At 55.1% G+C, this 18367-nt stretch overlaps 1 protein-coding gene across 1 annotated transcript; it reads left to right on the top strand.

Annotated features, from left to right (window-relative positions):
• Positions 1–6312: 6312 nt before the first annotated feature.
• On the top strand, positions 6313–15503 carry GPR137C (G protein-coupled receptor 137C; the record flags this gene model as incomplete). The annotated part of the gene is made up of 7 exons (XM_084288019.1): positions 6313–6675; positions 11149–11192; positions 11926–12154; positions 13691–13840; positions 14262–14384; positions 14489–14604; positions 15208–15503. The coding sequence occupies 7 exons, from the start codon at positions 6313–6315 to the stop codon at positions 15374–15376; spliced, it is 1194 nt and encodes a 397-aa protein (XP_084144145.1). The 3' UTR covers positions 15377–15503.
• Between the last annotated feature and the right edge of the window lie 2864 nt (positions 15504–18367).

The following is an 18367-nucleotide window of genomic DNA, read 5'->3' as shown; positions in this document are numbered from 1 at the left end:
GGTTACTGTTGGTAACAGGCACGGGAGAGCCACAACTGCAAAAACAAACAAACAAAAAAACAAATAAATAACAAAAAACAAAACAAAACAACAAAAAAAAAACATATATATGAGTGTTCTCTGTTTAGGTAGGTGCAGCATGACTAATTTACAGATGTGACAGCTACACAAACACCTTGAGGACATCACAAACTAGTTACTCGAGCAGCAGGTGATTCACACAACCATGAAAATGACAGCAAAGGCCATTCCCTTTCCCCTGAGTGGTATCTGCAAGCACATGTACCCTCTGTGCTTTCAATTTAGGGTTGTTTTTCTTCCCTCCCTTTTTTTTTTTTTCTTTTGGAGTCAAACAAAGATGAGAAAGTATCTTTTAGTCATTTAATTCCCCTCTTTAAAACCAGGTTCTGCTGCAGCCTGCCCTTCAGGTACCCAGCTTTGCTGCTGAGTGCCCTGCAGCAGGGCTGGTCAACAACGTCCCTGGCCAACAACGAGACAAAGCTGGGATTCAAGCCACCAAGAACATGTTTGCTTTGCATTACGAGCTGCAGCTGCTTTCCTTAACAAATGCCCCTGTGTACATGGACTGTCATTCCCCCCAGCACCGTGTCAGATGCTGTCAGCTCGTTATCGCTGCCCTGTTACGAGCCCAAACTCAAATGCTCGAAAACAAGCCAAGTCCCTCAGCCTTGCTCCGAGAGCAGGCAGCTGGGGAAAGCCAGGCACGCTCAGCCTTCACAGGCTCCCTTCTCTCCCTCCTGTGTACACGAGGTGTTTGGATGAGGCTTTAGCAGCACGAAGGCATAAATACAATGCTGAGGAAGCAATGAAACCTTTCCACCTGAAAGTCTCTGGTGCTTCCTTACACGTTTCCCAGAGCCAGTCCCATCTGCCCCACTACAGTCCCTCACCGTCCCACCACCCCAGCACGCACACATCACAGACTTTTCTGGCTGTTCACTCCCAAAAACGTGCTCACATTTGCTCATCCCATCCCCATTCGTGTCCTCTCACCTCCTCGTTACTCCTTCCTGTCCAGGGGCTTCCCTCTGGGCCACGTCAACCTCTGCTGATCCCTCTCCTCCTCCTCCTTCTTGAACCTGAATTTCCCACCCTCCAGCCCTCTGTTCCTCCCAGCCCCAGTCTCCGGCTCCCCACAGCGATGTGCCAGTCTTGGAGGTGTACAAAGGAGCTCCAGGATCACTCCCTGGAGGCACAGAGACAGAACTGGAGGCGAGGTTTATCACCCATATTCCAGGGAGACTTGGAGCACCTGGGTATTTGGGATTTTCTTCGTGAATCATGCCCCATAAACATGTCCAAGCTGGTAACCTTGGAAAACACGTCTCCAGTCACTGTTCAAGGCAGGAGAATTTGTTGTCAGTCTGTTGTCTGTTCCTTCAGCCTCAGTATTACAACACCATCCACTTGCCCAGCTGGAAATCTGGCAGTGATCCCATCCCCTTTGCTCATATCCCGACTGCCAGCCTGTGTCCTCCTCCTTCCATCTCCCATTTTGCCCCTAAAATCACTTGTAAGGCCCTTGGGCACATCTCTTAACCCCCGATAAAGCCAGGCCTCACCCCAGAGGTGCAGTCACTGGCCTGCTCTGTCTTCCCACCAACACGTACTGAAACCAGATTTAAGGGCTTCCCCCCAAGTCTGGAGCTTTGAGTATTTTATTACAGACAAAATCAAGTCTGAGCACACCCAGCTGTCACAGGGACCCGACAAGCAGTCCTCGAAGCACCCCAGGCTTCATGGTGGAGCACTGGAACTGCTCTGCTGGGCACGGGGAAAAAAACCCTGTGGAAAACATGAAGAAAAGCTTGGCCAAATGATATTTCTGGGTTCAGCCTGGGAATCCTGAGTGGTAAATATGGGCTGGGGTCCCCTCATCACCCCCGGGACCCCATCTACAGTATTTATTAAGCTGCAGCTTATTTCATTCAAAGGAGGGTGATAGGAGGTGGTTTTTAAGATGCACTGGACAAGGTGCAAAAAAAAAACAACAATATAAATATATGTATATAAATACCCTTTTGGTCTGAATATATTACACTACTGCTTCATCTTTGTTTTATCTCATTGTACCAGCATTTTCCAGGCTGCAGAGCCCCCAGCCAGCAAGTTTTTACTCCCTAGGAATATGCTCCTAAAGGATAACAGAGCCACCTCAGCCTTTCCTGTGACGATCACTACGTATCCAGCCTTTTGTTGCAGCAGGACATTCACTTTGCACCCAGAAGCTTTGCGTTTTTGGCAGCCAGGCCTCCCTGCCTGTCCTGCCCCCCCAGCAGCAGTTAAGCAGTGCGAAGCCCTCCAGACCTGGCCGGCAGTGGGGACACACAAGAGCCCCAAATCCACACAGGGCTGACTCGACCCGTGAGCTAGAGCAGGCAAAACTGGCCTGCAGCAGCCTCCCTGGCATGGCTGGATGCCCCAGAACAAATATGCACGCTGCTGAAAAACGCGAGGGAGAGCATAACGTCGGCCAGCCAGCCCCGGGGCTCGTCCTGCACTTTGGACTGTGCACACAGGATTTCTTTAGGGGATCCAGAAAACTCACAAAATATCCTCTTTGTTTCAGCCTCCTGCTCCCCAGATCACACAAGAATCCCACAAGACACACCTGACTGCCCGGCCTTTCCTAAAGCAGCACCTTGGCCTGCAGCTAGCTTGTCCTAACACGGAGGCTGTCCCAACAGGTGTACTGTCCGCAAGCCTGTTTTCTCCCAAGAAGATGGTAAATTGGTTCATCAGAGGCACAGAAAGCACCCTTGGGATCCCACTAAAGTGCATCTGGAAACCATCAGCCCACGGCCACTTCACTGACCAGGGCCTGGGCTGTCCTGTGAGTCTTTAATTCACCAAAAGACCACACAAACTCCACGTGAAATGCCTGACAACTGTTGACATACACTGCTGACAGCTGTTGAAATGCTGCTGATGTCAATAAGCAAAATATTTCAGTCTTTTTGTCTTTTTTTTCAGGGTGAGGCTATGCGTTGGTTTCGTGGAATCCTATGGCTGGGCAGCAAGATTGCATTTTCCACTGCTTTATATATTTTTCACTACAGGCTTCTCTTCCCTGCCCTCCCTCGAAAAAGTGGCCAGCACCAGCCTTCTCCTAATCAGCTGACGAGTCTAAGGTTAATTATCACTACACGGTTTTGCTGGAACAACGAGCTCATCAGCCAGCTCCCTTCAAAATTTCTGAGGGCAACTTCTTTGCCCCTGCTGCTCTGAGTACGGCCAAGAAGCCGCCCTGGAGAGGTGACAGCGCTGAGCTGGTTCTTTGCCACTTTGGAAAGGGGCCACACTCGTCTGTAAACACAGAAAAGAAATATCTGCTCCCGTTTCCACCTGCCCCTTCTCCCCAGCAGCCTGGGGAGGAGGCACATGGCATATAACGAGCCAGGCCCAGTTCTGATCACAGTGGTGCCCTCTGTCATGTGTTGCTGTGGCGTTGAGCCCTCAGCCACAGAAAAGGGTTTATTTCTACACAGAATAGGGTTTATTTCTACACAGAAAGGGGTTTATTTGGTACCGAATGTACCAAAAAGGCGTCCCAGTCCGGCTGCCCCACAGGGACAATGCTGAGAGCCCAGAGCTGCACTCGGTGGGCAGGCAGAGCCTCACCACAGCGCTGTTTATCCACTATTTGTCCCCAGTCCCTGCTTCGAAGCTGAGTGCTCACAGATTTTCCGTGCGCAGACAAACCCCCTTTTCACCAGCAGCATTTTCGGGAGGCTGCAGGCTGCTTTGCAACCCCTCCGCCGCGCGGACCAGCGCCAGCACAGCTCAGGGGACCGGAGGCACATCTGGCACACGAAGGCACGAGATAACGGGGCTCCTCTCCGGCATGCTGACACTTCCCCCAGTGTCCCTGCTGCCTCCCCCATGCTCTGCGATTTCGGATCCCACATCAGGCTTGTGGAGGAGGGAGGCCTTGGTGCGAGCGTATGAGATACGGGGCTGGAATAAAGGGGTGAGGGTGCCCAAAAGCGAGGCTATCATGACCTACAGGAGCTGTTTTTTGGCACAAGGAGCCTTTTTGGCTTCTCGAGGGTCCTCAACAGGGTGGGAAACGTTTACATGAAATAAAATCCCAGCCTGTTCTCCAGCGTGCTTTGTCTCACTGCGATGTGCCCGTGCTGCCCCCCTGCCGTGGGACCCCCCTTTCCTGCTGGGGACCCCAGAAAGGGCCCTTCAGGATAATATAAAAATAAAACTCCTTTCCCTGAGTTTTTTCACTTTCAGCCCCCACCTCCCAGCACCCCGGAGGACACGTTGCAGCCTCCCAACGGGGCAGAGCTGTCCCATGGCAGTGCACGGCCAACAGCCCACAGCGTGACCTGGCACCCTCCTTGTCCCCAAAGCCCCTGTGGGGCAGCTGGCCCCATGCTGATGGATGGTATCGCTGATGGATGATCCTGAGCTGGCTCAGGGGTGGCACTGTCACCTACCTGGGGTGGCACCTACCTGGGGGGTCACCTACTTGGGATGTCACCTACCTAGGGTGTCACCTACTTGGGGTGTCACCTACTTGGGGTGCCACTGTCACCCACCTGGGGTGTCACCTACCTGGAGTGTCACCTACCCAGGATGTCACCTACCTGGGGTGTCACTGTCACCCACCTGGGATGTCACCTACTTGGGGTGTCACCTACCTGGGGTGACACTGTCAGCTACCTGGGGTCTCACCTACCCAGGATGTCACCTACCCAGGGTGTCACCTACTTGGGGTATCACCTACCTGGGGTGTCACTGTCACCCAACTGGGATGTCACCTACTCGGGGTGTCACTGTCACCTACCTGGGGTGTCACCTACCTGGGATGTCACCTACTTGGGGTGTCACTGTCACCTACCTGGGGTCTCACCTACCTGGGGTGCCACTGTCACCTACCTGGAGTGTCACCTACCCAGGATGTCACCTACCTGGGGTGTCACTGTCACCCAACTGGGATGTCACCTACTTGGGGTGTCACCTACCTGGGGTGTCACTGTCACCTACCTGGGACATCATCCACCTGGGGTGTCACCTACTTGGGATGTCACCTACTGGGGATGTCACCTACCTGGGGTGTCACTGTCACCTACCTGGGGTCTCACCTACCCCAGGGTGTCACTGTCACCTATCTGGGGTGTCACCTACCTGAGATGTCACCTACCTGGGGTGTCACTGTCACCTACCTGGGGTGTCACTTACCTGGAGTGTCACCTACCCAGGATGTCACCTACCTGGGGTGTCACTGTCACCCAACTGGGATGTCACCTACTTGGGGTGTCACCTACCTGAGATGTCACCTACCTGGGATGTCACCTACCTGGGGTCTCACCTACCCGGGGTGTCACCTACCTGGGACATCAGCTACCTGGGGTGTCACGTACCTGGGGTGTCACTGTCACCCACCCGGGATGTCACCTACCCAGGATGTCACCTACCCAGGGTGTCACCTACCCGGGATGTCACTTACCTGGGGTGTCACTGTCACCTTCCTGGGTGCCCAGCGTGTAGGCGCCGCTGCTCCCTCGTCCCTCGTCCCCCGCGGGGACCACGCAGGCAGGGTTCCCGTGCCGCAGCTCGCTGTGGGTGACGGATCGGAGCCTCAGGGGTCTCAGCGTAGGGGATGAGGACACGGAGGGGACTCCGAGCGACGTCACCAAGCCCCCCCACGGTGGCCACCCAACCTGCCCCCCCAGCTGCCCTGCTGCTGGGACACCCCTCAACCTTCCAGGACCTTAGGGGACCCCTCAACCTTCCAGGACCCTACGGGACCCCCTCAACCTGCCAGGACCCTACGGGACCCCCTCAACCTGCCAGGACCCAGCCCTGTTGCTATGGGGCCCCTTTAACCTGCCAGGACCCTAGTGGACCCCCCTTCAACCTGCCAGGACCCTCCGCGCCGCCGCGAAAGACCCGGCCCCGCCCCCTCCCCTCCCGCAACCAATCAGAGCCGCGAACCCCCCTCAGGCCCCTCCCCCAGGGGGGCGGGGTCGCAGCCTACAGCAGCCCAGCGCTCCCGGGGGCCGGCGAGCGAGAGGGGCGGGGCCTGGCGGAGAGTGACAGGCAGCACCGCCCAATCCCCGCTCCTCTTTGCGCTCGGCGGGCGGGGCTAGCGCCGGGAAGAACCAATGGGGAGCGCGCTCTGCCTCCAGCCACCCCCTCAAATACCGGCGCTCCTCACTCGCTTGGCGGCGAGAGGGCGGGCGGGCAGCGCGGCGGGGAGGGTTCTGCGCTGCGTGCGTCTGTCAGCAGCTCCATGGCGGTGCCCGCGGGCTCGGTGCCGCCTCCCCCCCGCTCCTTATGAACCCCCCGGCGGCCCCCGCTGAGGGGCCGGCCCCGGTGGTGGCGACGGCGGCGGTGTCCGGCGTGGAGCTGGGGCTGACGGCCGTCCACACGGCGCTGTGCGCCTCCCTCTTCCTCTTCGCCTACCTGCAGCTCTGGCTGCTCCTCTACTACCGGCAGCGGCGGCTGAGCTACCGCACCCTCTGCCTCTTCCTCGGCCTCCTCTGGGCCGCCCTCAGGACCACGCTCTTCTCCTTCTGCCTGCAGGGCTCCCCCAGGGCCCTCCGGCTCCCGCAGCCCTTCGCCCACTGGCTGCTGCACTGCCTGCCCGGCTGCCTGCTCTTCTGCAGCCTCTGCCTCCTCACGCTCTACTTCGCTGAGGTGATTTTTTTTTTAATTTAGGGCTTTGCCTTCGTTTTTAGGGCTTGTGGGGGGGCGAGGGGGGAGGAGGGGCGCCTGGCAGCTTCAAAACCCCGCTTGGAGGGGTTTATGAGGGAAAAATGAGGGTTTTGAGGGGAAATAGGGGTTTTGGGGGAAAAATGGGAGGTTTTGGGGTCGTGGCCTGAGTGCTGAGGTGGGGAGGGGTTGAGGGGCAGCCCTCACACACACACAGGGTGCCCCCTGCCCCCCTCCCTGTGTGGGGGTGGCAGCGCCGTGGGTCCCTTCACCAGGCTTTTTTTTTTTTTTTAAACCTTTTTTTCCTCTAATTTCTCATTGATTTCTCTCCTGCTAAGGGCCCGGGAAGTGGCAGCAGCAGCAGCAGGGGCCTGGAGGGCCGCCAAGCATTACGTCACCAGCCCGGAGCCTCTTCTGCTATTGTTGCTGCGCTCCCTCCGGCCCCTCGCCGCCGCCAGCCCCGCTCCTTTCCGTGCCCTTTGGTGCCTCACAAAAACCCCAAAACCCCTCTGCCTCCCCCCGTAACAGCCCGGGCTGCGGAGCTGAGCCCCTTCCCGGCACAACAACACCCCCAGGACGGCGCTGAGCCGCTTGTTTTTGGTGCTGATCCACATCCCTCCTCCCCTGCCTTCCCCCATTGCCCATTTTGTGTTTTATTTGCCCCCCCAAACCCTTCCTTTTGCTCCCTTCCCCCTCTGAATATTTCCCTTCTGCTCCAGTTTCTCGCCAGCAGCCTCCCGGTTCGGGGACTCGCTTTGTAAACAGGCAGCACTTTTTTTCCTTCCAGCTCCGTCGCTGCTGCTCAGACCCCGCAGCCTCACAAAGGAATCGCTCACAGGCAGCGAAGCCGCTCCGATGTCTCACCCCTGGGGATTATTTCACGTTCCCTAGGACGTCTGCCCTCACACGATACCACGAGGCTCGGGGCCGTGGGGTTGCTCAGCTGTGTGGGTGCTTCCCTGCCCGGCACAAACACCTGGGAGCTGGTGTTAATTCTGCCAATATCAGATGTGTTGCCTGTTGAGTGCCAGCAGGATAAGAAATGCTGCGTAATATTTAGGATATAATGTCTATAATCCATCTTTAAATTGAAGGGAGCCTGCGCTACCCATTTTTCTATCTGGTAGGTGTTTGTGTGTCCCTTAGGAAGCAAGCTCAGCAGGAGATCCCGAGCTCTCTTGCCCCAAAGTGGCTGGATTTCTGTTTCCAGTGAGGCTACTGGATTTGACAGCAGGTTTACCACCTCACAGGCTCATTAAAAAGCTCCCTTAACGAAAGGCAAATGAGTTCAGGCAGGCTCCCTTCCTGCTGTGGTGGCTGTTTTGCAGTGGACTCTGGCTGGGTATGCCCTGCTTCTGTCTCCTTGCAGACCTAGAGCCAAGGGAAATCCTGTCTGAGGAAACAGGAGCTCAGCATCCAGAGTGGGAAAAGGATAAAGTGACTTATTTTAATGGGTGTGCATGCTTCCCCACAGAGAAGGGCCTGACACTTGGCTGCCCCGAGCAGCACGGGTGGCCAGCACGTCGTGTCTTGGAGTGATCTCACGGTGGTGAAAGCCAGAGCTTGTGGGATTTGGAGAAAATCCACCTCGATGGACCTTTTGGTGCTCTTCTGGCTTCCATTTTAACCAAAAAAATGGTGATTTTGTTCTCCTTTTGCTTGGAGAGCAGGCTGATAAAACTAGCCCATCCTCTTAGCTACTGACACATGGCACCTTTCTGCCAGCTGATGCCAGCTTGGATGTGTTTTTTTTTTTTTACCTTAAAGCTCAGGAGGAGCAAGCAAGTGAAAAAAACAAGAAGCTGCTGTGGAAACAGGCTGAGGATTTAGAGGATTTTTACTCAGGTGGCTTCAAGCAGGAGGTGCTCGGAGGGCCCAGCAGTTCCCAGCTCTCTCAGGCCAGCTGGCAGCAACCTGTAGAGGAGCTCTGGGGCTGCTGTCCCTGGTTGAAATGCCCTCAGATAAAAGCTGAGGCTGCTTTTGTGCCAGAGGCATGGCTAATTGTCCCTGCTCACAGTGCTGCCTTTGTGGGGGTGCTGGAGGAATGGCATCTGTCGAAGCAGGGAAGGAAAACGGGGCCTGTGCTGCGCTGTTTGCGCTGATCTCGCTCGATTTATGGAGCTCCTCGAGCTGGGGATGGGTTGGGGGAAAACCTTGGGGAAACAACAAATCCCTGTGGAGAGCTGGAGGAGTTTGGACTGTTCTAGGACCGAAATTCAAGCTGATGGAGCTGCCTCGTGCTCCCCTCTGTGGGGAGGAGGCCGTCCTGTCCAAGCTCCCTTTTGTCATGGGATTTTTCCACCTGGAGCATCAGGAGCTGGGATGCCTTCTGCTTGGAACCTTCCCTTCCTGCTTCAGCTCGTAACAAAGAGCATCTCTGCAGGAAACCCGGAGATCGGGGTCTGTCAGAACTCCTCAGCTCTGCTCCCAGCAGGCAGAAGGATGCCCAGGACACCCCAGCCCTGTTTGGAAGAGCTCCTCTGCTGCCAGCCGGGCATCTGCTGGAGCATCACCGCCTTTCCCAAGAGCCTGCCAGCTTCTGCTGCCCCCAGGTCATCACCAGGAGCCAGTACCCATAAATGCAGCCACAACAACCTCGTCCTCACCCTTTCCAAGACCTTTTTGGCATCGCTGCCTGGCCTGGGAGTCTGCAGTGGTGCACAGCGATGAGTAAGGGCTCTGCTCGGGGCTGCTCCGCCAGACTGGCGTGGCCCTAACCCTTCACCTGTCTGGGTCTGAGCGCTCCAGCGGGCGGGATGACATCAGCCTCTTTCATCCCAGCTCCTCTAATTGCTCTGGAGCAGACGGGCACGGGGAGAGCATCCAGCCTGGGAGATGTTTGTCCTCGCTGGGGGCAGCTGCTGAGGGGTCGCAGCCTCAAAATGCTCTGTCCTGGAGCTGGTTCCTGTGCTCGGGTGGCTGTGTCAGCAGCCAGGAGGTGACTGTAGGTGCTGGTTGAGGCTGATTCCACCAGGAAATGACAAGTTTCTGCCTCTTTTAGGTCTCTTGTGGCTGGATGCACCACGATCGAGCAGAGGAGCATCTGTAGGTCAGTGTTGAGGCTAAATAGTTAAGAAAAACCCGAGGCTGGTACTGCTGGAGCCAGCATCTCCATTCTGCTGCCCTGTGGCCTTCCCCTGTCTGTCTGGGGGCTTGCTGCTAGCAGAGGCTGTGGCTGTGGGCTGCTCTTTTGGGAGTCAGAGCCCTGGCACCAGTATCTGGACTGGATTTCCATGCTGCAAAGCTGTGTGCCAGACCAAAAGGCTTCCTGGCTGGCTGTCCTGATGCTCCCAAAGCAATTGGATGCAGCCTACAGGCAAGCCAAGGATGGAGGATTCGGGGATTTCTGTCTCAAAGTGACCGTGCTTCTCCTTCCAAGGCTCAGGCTTCCTCTTGGAGGGGCTCTGTGTGCATCACTTTGTGCTTCTGACTGGTGCAAGCCTCAACAACGGGGCAGAGGGCTTCGGGAACTGCTTGGAGTACTTGGCACAGGGTCTGAAGCTGTCCAATTCCTGTAGGAAGGACTTCAAATGCTCGAAACGATCGTAATGGAACAGACAGCCCTCAGGTCCCGGAGTGTGGCTGGGAATCCTGGTGGCAGGAGCCTGATCCCAGAAGCTTTGTGGTGCTGAAATCCCAGCAGGAGGAACAGCTGAGTGCCTTGTGAGGGACGGGTGAGTGATCCTTCCCTGCAGCTGCAGCCTGGGAGGTGACAGGGAGAGCTCCTGGAAGAAGTGGAACCAAAGCTCTGCACCTGCTGAGATTTGTGCTGAACCCTGGATCTGCCTCGGAGGCTCTGTCCTTCGGGATCCCAACCCTCAGGACACGAGCTGTGAGGCTGAGCGTGACCCCGCAGGTCCCTGGGCTGTGGGGAAGGATGGCAGCGCTGATTCCCTTTTGGACAGAGTGTGTGGTGCTCTGAGGAGCAATGTGGGCTGTCACCAGATGCCACACACCTCAAAAAGCTGGGCCTTCCACCTCTGGAGGGCTTCTTCCCTCTGGGTTCCTTCTCAGGTGTGTTTGGCCTCCAAATATCTGCAGGGTGGAGGAGCTGAGAGCTCTGCATGTCTCTTACAGCCTGCAGGCCCATCATCTGACACCACTGGGCTCGTTTGGATCCATTATTTGTCTTGCTGAGGTGGTTTTCTCCAAGAGGAGCTCAATCATGCTTGATTTCACTGAAATCTATAAAATTATTCCCTTGAGTCCTTAGTGACGAGGTCTTTACACCACACCTATGGGATATTCGGTGTCCGTGCCCATCAGACACCTGCGTTCAGACCTGGCAAGTCTCTTTTGCAGTGGGTACAAAGCAAGATTTTGTGCTAAGAGGTGCCGTGGTCCTTCAAGATCCCCAGCTGGATGGTGGCTCCTGTTGTATCCATCATCACCAAGCTTAAAGGAGAGCTGTAGGGCATGTTCAGTAATGCTCTGCATTTTTTTTTTTTCCCCCCCTAGGTCATATTCAAAGTGAAATGTGCAGCTGAATTCAACAAGTACAAGTAAGTGGTGCTTTCATCTAATCTTTAGAGGCTGTTTAAGGTGAAATAAACCTGTGGCATAAGAAATGGGGGCTTTGGACCCCAAAAACTGAACAGAGCTAATGTCTTACCTGGCTGTGCTCTGACAGAGGGTCAGTGTTGCTCCTTGGAGCAGGAATGTGAGCTCCAAGGAAGCTGAAATGTGTGCTGCATGCCTCCGAGTGCCATCAGCATCCCGGTGTGGGTGCTGATAGCAAGCTGGGGGAACTCTCAAGGTCCTCCTGAGCTGTCCCACCTCCAAGAGAGGTGTTTGAGCAAAAGGTGGTACACTTCTGTGCAGCCCAGGTGCTTCCTGGCCTTTTCCAGGTAATCCCATGGTGGAAAAGGCAAGCTCCAGTGGCTTTCAATAAAGCTGCAGTGGTTGTGATGACTCAGAAGGTATCGACTGAAGTTAATGCAGAGCTCGAGCGACACTTAAAATCTGCAAGATAAGAGCCTGACTGTCAGAAGATGAGCCTGGTAACTCATGGCCACTCACACAGCTCGTGCCATAGGAGAGCAGCTCAGACAAATAAATACTCAGCAGACCTGGGCTGTCAGTACAACCACTAGAACTTCCTGGAATGCCCAAATTTCGTAGCGTGCCTCTCGTTCTGCTTGCTCCCTCCTGATGAGACTGAAGGATTGTGAAGTATGACTCCAAAACCGTGTGATTTAATGTTGTTTTTTTTTTTTTTTCCCATCTTCTCTCCAGGGTCCTCTTGTATCTGGGCTCCATCCTCACCAGCCTCCTCTTCCTCATTGTGAACCTGACTTGTGCAATGCTAATCCACGGGGAGGTCCCGCAGGACCAGCTGAGGTGGACGGTCCTCGCCCGCACCCTGGTCAACGACAGCCTCTTCATCCTCTGTGCAATCTCCCTGGCTTGCTGCATGTGCAAACTGGGAAAGATGTCTTCAGCAAACGTCTACCTCGAGTCCAAGGTAGGGAAACGCCTCGTGGACTGCCCCGGGCTCCTCTCTCCAGAGCTATCTGCTCCTGCTACAGGGATAATGTGTCCTGCATGTTTTAGGGGAAGGTGCCTGCAGTTTTGCTGGTGCACAACAGGAGGCTTAGCAGCTGCTCATGCTACTCAATTTTAGAGGTTTAACTTCAGAGCTCAATTTTTAGTTTAATTTTGGAATTTAAGTTTGGAAAAGAGGATTCTCTAAGAAGTAAGATGTAGTTCCTGCAGTGTATTGCCACAAAGCACAGTGCTGATAGCTCTGACATGCGTAACACCCCTCTCTGCAGAGGGAATCTAGTAACAGTCCAGCATTAGCTGCCTGGGTTGTTTAATCCAGAGGCAGTGCTAATGTGTTTTGCTTGAGAGGAGCATCTTGGATGGGAGGAGAAGCTTCTGTAGGCCCTGTCCCAACGCAGAAGGACAGGTGAGGTTCTGAACATGTACAACTCTCCTCCTGCAGATGAAGAGGGTGAAGCACCAGCAGGCTGCAATTAAGCATGCACCTGAGAGCTCTTCCCCCATTTCTTCCTCTGAAAAGCCCTCACCCCTGTCAAAGGCAGTGATTTCACCCTGCCTGGCGAGAAGGGCAGGCAGCAGTCTCCTGATCAGCCTGGAAGCAGCTGTAGGGCAAACTGTAGGATCTGGGAGCAGTCAGGTGCAGAAGGAAGTCAGCTGCCTGGCTCGGATATTTTTGAACTGCTGCCTTCACAGTAATGCAGCGCCTCGCCTCGTGTGCTCGGAGCCCTTCTGTCCTTCCAGGTGTCAGAGGGACTCCTCAGAGACCTTCCCAGCGTGTCCTCGGGTGAATCTGGAGCTTTGTGGATGTGGCAACTTCCTCTAGTTCCATGCCTGGGGCTGCCTGTAGGGCTTTGTTCTTGTACAGCGTGCTGTGGAGAAGCCTGCTTCTTCTGAGTACCCAGCTGGACTGCCTGGTGAAGGCTTCTAACACCTTCAAAATGATTCTTCCAAGGCACTGCCTTGAGCAAAGCTGGGAAAACAGAGCTGGTGTGCCCCTAGTTGGGATGGGGAGCAGGTCAGCGAGGTGAGCTCCCTCAGGGGGATGTCTGCCCACACACAAAGGCAAGCCAGCTGTGTCTTGGCTCAGATGCTTGCCCCTATTTTGGCTTCCACCATGCAGTGTAGCTAAGTCTGGGCCTGCTGAGGATGTTAAAAGCAGCAAGATCTGCTTGGTGGCTGTTGGCTGGCCTTGGGGGGGCTGCCAGAGGAAGGCAGTGGGTGTGGGGCCATCTCTGGACCACCGGTTTGGAGCTGACAAACAACTCTGCAGGTCAGTAAAACCCTGAGGATGATGCTCCTGTGCCTTGAGCCTTTCCTGCTACTCCAGCGAACTCATCACATGAGGAAGCTCGTAACCAGCTCTGAATATTTTAGCAACATACGAATGTTCCAGGTCATTCTTGCCTGCACAGCTTCTCGTGTATTTAAACGTGGATGGGAAATCCACGCTCTGTAGGAAGGTTTGTCTTAAAACTGCTTTTCCTTTCTGTTCCAGGGAACATCTGTCTGCCAAGCTATTCTTGTGGGCTCTGTAGTCGCTCTTCTGTATTCCTCAAGGGCTTGCTATAACCTGGTGGCTGTGGCCATATCTCCAGACAGTGTTCCTGGGCCATTTAATTATGGCTGGGACAACCTTTCTGATAAGGTAAGCCTGTCACTTCGAGTCCAGAGCTAGGAGCAAAGTGAAAGGGCTCCCGTGGGGGCACGTGTAGGGGAAAAGGATGTTACATGGGGGTGTGTGTTCCTCTGAATCCCCAGGTAAGCTGGATTTCTGTGTTCTAAAGCCCTGCTTGTTCTCTCCACTGGGGCAAGCCTGAATCTTCCTCCTCCTCCCTACTTCAGGAGGGATTCTGTTATCTTCATCGATTTTCAATTTAACTCTTCTTTTGGGGGAGAGGAGGAACAAATCAGCTAGAGCAGAAGGGCAATGTTTAATAACATCTGGCTCAGAATAAGTTTTCATCAGGATCTCACCGCATTTGCAGTTACCCTGAGCTGTGCCCAGCTCCGGGAGCCGTGTAGCTCTGATAGCTAAGAATTTAGAGACCTCCAACTTCCTTCCACAGGTGCACATGGAAGTGAGCAGCGAAGAATACGTCGTGTTCGGAGTGGTCCTCTTTCTCTGGGAGCTGGTGCCAACAACCTTCGTGGTGCTGTTCTTCCGGGCTCAGAGACTGAGTCAGAACCTGGTAGGTCGGGGCGAGCTGCTGAGGCTCAACACCTCCTGTCTGGGGAGCAGACCTCTAGGAAGGCTGTCAGAAATCTCACTCCTGGCCTTTATTTCCTGTCACAGACTCCAGCAGGAATGGTCAATAGTCACAGTTACAGCTCCAGAGCCTACTTCTTCGACAATCCAAGGCGCTACGACAGTGATGACGACTTGTCGCGGCTTGGGGCCAGGGAAGGAGGGTAAGTGTTGTGCTGGGCGAGTGGAGAAAGCTCCGAGCTATTTCTGAGTAAAAGTGATTAAAGTGGATATCACACTGAAATGTGCAGTGGTTACATGCAGGAGGCCTCATCCAGGGAAGCTGATCTTTCCTCAGCTGGGGGATTGGGGCTCCTAAATTACCTCCGGAGGAGTTTTTCTGCTGGGAAGTGAGGTGGTGAAGCCCTGGGAGAGATGTTGTCTCCGGGACAAAGCTCTGCAGGAACATTTGGGATGGGGGAGGATGCTCTGGTATCTCCAGCAAAACTAAAAGGAAACCCGACAGCCCTGGCCTTGCTGCCTGGGGCTCTGAGGTCCTCCTGGCTGTTTTTTTTTTTTTTTGTGAGGAGCTGAGAGGTTCTGCCTCTCCTCGACCAATTCTGTAGGACCTGGTGCTCCTTTCTTTGCACCTGCTTCCTCAAAGCCGGGTTCCTTGGGGACACCAACCTGCTCGTCCTAACCCACAGACGTGCACCGTGGTCAGTGTTGGGGGGCAAAACTCTTCCCTGGGCTGCCTGGCGGTGGAGGCAACGTTCAAAACCATCCATCCCTGAGTCCCCTTCTGGTTTTCTGCTCTCTCCTCCCAGCTTGGCCACCCCTCAGTGCTCTGGCTGCTACGGGGCCCTGGCTGGGAACGACAGCTACACGGCGGGTCCCCAGCTCAGCGGGGCTGCAGACAGTGCCCCCTTGCTCTCTGCTGCAGGCGGCTCGGAAGCAAACACCCACCACAGCTCCTGCCCCGCGCCGCAGAACTGAGGAGGCCGCCAGGCCCCTTTCCTCCCAGAAGTGGCATTCGTGTATAGGATTGTAACCTTTTTGTTTTTTTTTCCTCCCCCTGAAGCATCTAACTCATTGACACAAACATTCCACTACCTGCCCCAGCCCTGAGCGGGACTGAGCCGACGGCTGCGGGCGGTGAGCGAGAGAACTGTGACTTTTATTAAGGTACCATGTAGCAAAGTGAAGCTGAACTCTCTCTGGAAGCTTTTTTTTTTTTTTTTTTTTTTTTTCCCTTGGTCTGGTCTTCAAGATGTTGGCAGCTAAATGCACCAGAGCTTCCTCACTAGAAAAAAAAAAAAAAAAGAAACATCCAATGCATATTTGCACTTTTTATCTGCACACTTGGAAGGAACGGATCTCGCTCGGACCGCGCCTGGTCTGAGACTGTTCTAGTTACTCTTTTAATTGCACATCCGTCGCTGGGAGAGGCACTGTCTTCCTGCAAAGATGTATTCCGTGAAGTACTCTGCATCCTGACTCGCGTGGGAGCGTGGAGCTCAGTTACCTGTGTTAGGGGCAGGGGGCTGGAGCGTGGTCCTGCTCCGACTGCTGGCCCCGGTTGCTGTCCCCATCCTGCCTAGGCTCGTGGGCTCGAAGCATATCCCCAGCGAAGGCCTGTGAGGGTGAGATCGAGTGCTCCTGCTGCTCCCGAGGTGGCTGCCTTGTGCCCAACCCCCGGCTGGTGGCGGAGGAAGAGGGCTGGAGCTGCTGGGAGGGAGGGGATGGGGGGCTGGGGGCTCTTATTGCTGGAGTTGGCTCAGCAAAAGGATGCCTGGGCCTGAAGTGTGTGTGAAATGAGGGCTGCTTCACCTGCTGGGGGTGAGCGTGGTCCTGATCCCTCCTCTTCACCCATCGTGGGGCTCTTCTGCCCCTCAGTATTCACTGGCATTTAGCAGATACCCGAAACTTCTACCCTGAGCAAATGTGAACCAGCAGAGCCCCCGGGGAGGCGCAGGAGCCCTGCTGTTGTGCAGGGAGGGGGCAGAAGCTGCTGAAATCTGGTCCTTGGGCTCCTTCCCCTCCTCTCCTGGCTCTCTCCTGGGGTGCCACGGAGCAGGCTGTGGCCACGGGGCTTCGGTGTGCTGGGTCAGGCTGGGAGGAGGCTCAGTCTGACCTTCCCTCGGACCAGAATTGGCAGCTCTGGGAGGTGAGGCTCCGCGTTTCAGGCTGGATGTGTTCCCTGCCACGTCTCTGAGCCCTGCGTGGGGTGAGTAAAGCGGCTCTGGACCCGTGCTGGGCTGGAAGGGGCTGCTCCGAGGCTGGTGAAAATGTCAACTGGAAGTGCGAGCAGCCCCAAGCACTGGGGCAGCCCTGCCCTCACTGGTGTGGCCTGGTCACCAACCCCTTTGTCACCCTGTCACCTGCCTTGCTTGCACCGAGCTCGCTGTCACTCGTCACCCCGAGCACCCCCAGCCCCTTGGTGTGGTCTCTGCTGCCCCAGGGAAGGAGCAACCTCAGCTGCTTGGTGGAGAGGGCTCGGATCAGGGCTTTTTGGCACCTCCCTGGTGCAGTACTTGAAGCAGAGAGCTCCCTCCCCACCGCCACGGCTCTCCTGGCCGCAGGGGGAGGTTGCTCCATCCATCCCTGCTCGACTTATGGCAGAGCTAAGGGCGGCCCCAGCCCTGCTGCCCTTTTTTCTCCCCCCATAAGTCACCAAAGACAGCGAACGACGCTAGCGGCCCCCAGTTCTTGCTTAGATTCCAAAGCACTAGGAGCACTTTAAGTTTTTCTTTGGAGGGAAGGGAGCGTAGTGCAAAAAAGAAAAATAAATAATAATAATAATGACGAAATAAATACAAATTCAAGGGCTACAGGCTCATTGTTCACATTGCACTGAAGCACACACCACCAATACGATCTTCCTGGCAGTAGGATCGCAGGTCGGGGCAGTGAGTCGCCTTGCTGATGTACTCGTGAGTGACTGGCAAGAAGTGTTTTGGTTTCCCTCGTTTGTATGGCTGGCCGTTAATTTCCGAGCTCTGACTGCTCCCCGTGGGGTCGGGCTTGTGTTTTACCGAAGTAATTTATAGCTGAGAAAAGTACAATGACTTTTTTAATGCATAGTTGCCTTTCATTAAACTTTTTTTTTTTTTTTTTTCCTTTTCTCTTTTTCGGTCTGGTTTAACAGCGTGTTGGCTTCGCAGGCAGGCAGCTGCTGGCTGCAACAGGAAGCTGTGGCCGATGAATGTACCTATTTGTTCTTCACTAAACTGTAACCAAGCACTACGATGTTGAAATAAAAAAAAAAAAAAAAAAACAAAAAAGGAAAAAGTTTCTGTGCTGCCTTGCCAGAGCCCAGCTCCAGACGTGGTCCTGCAGCCTGCCCGGCCCAGGTGAGGGGCTGGGGGGGTTGAGGCAGCACAGGACATGGGGCCGGCTGCCTGCTCCCCCACAAAATCACCCCTAGCTCCTTAAAAAAGCTGCCTCTGGCCAGGCGGGGGTGCCCATGCAGCATTCCCAGGGGATCTCAGGCTCCTGTCCCCACCTGCAGCCCCTCCAGCACCTGCTGTGAGCTGTGGAGGAGGCAAAAAAACAAAGCCCAGCAGCTCTGCGTTGCCTCGCTTCCTAACACCCCTGGCACGGGTTTATCAGCACGGCCTTGGGCTTGTTTTGGGTTGCAGCAGCTGCACGCAGCCCTGCCTGCGTCCTTTTAGGGGGCAAACTCAGCGCTCACCCCCTTGCATGTGCGTTTTTGGGCTTTATTCTTGGGTAGCACCAACCACGAGCCTCTCCTGGGCCCTGTCACAAAGCACAGAGTTATGGGATGGGGCTGGTTGTAGGGCCAAGGTGCAGGCAGGGAGCTGGGGCTGTGCCTGGCAGCAGCTCTGTCCTACTGCCCCAGCTTCTTGTCCTTGGAGCAGCAAAATTCGGCTTTGCACCAGCCTCGGAGGAGCAGCAGCTGTGCAGCAGGTACATCCTTTCCCTTTTTAGCCCTGCCCAGCTACCAGCGTGAGATAAATTAGGGCA

This window comes from Netta rufina (genome assembly GCF_964035555.1).
Source record: "Netta rufina genome assembly, chromosome: 5".
Lineage (NCBI taxonomy): Eukaryota > Metazoa > Chordata > Aves > Anseriformes > Anatidae > Netta > Netta rufina.
Note: the sequence above shows the minus strand (reverse complement) of the source record. Positions and strands in the feature narration are given on the sequence as shown.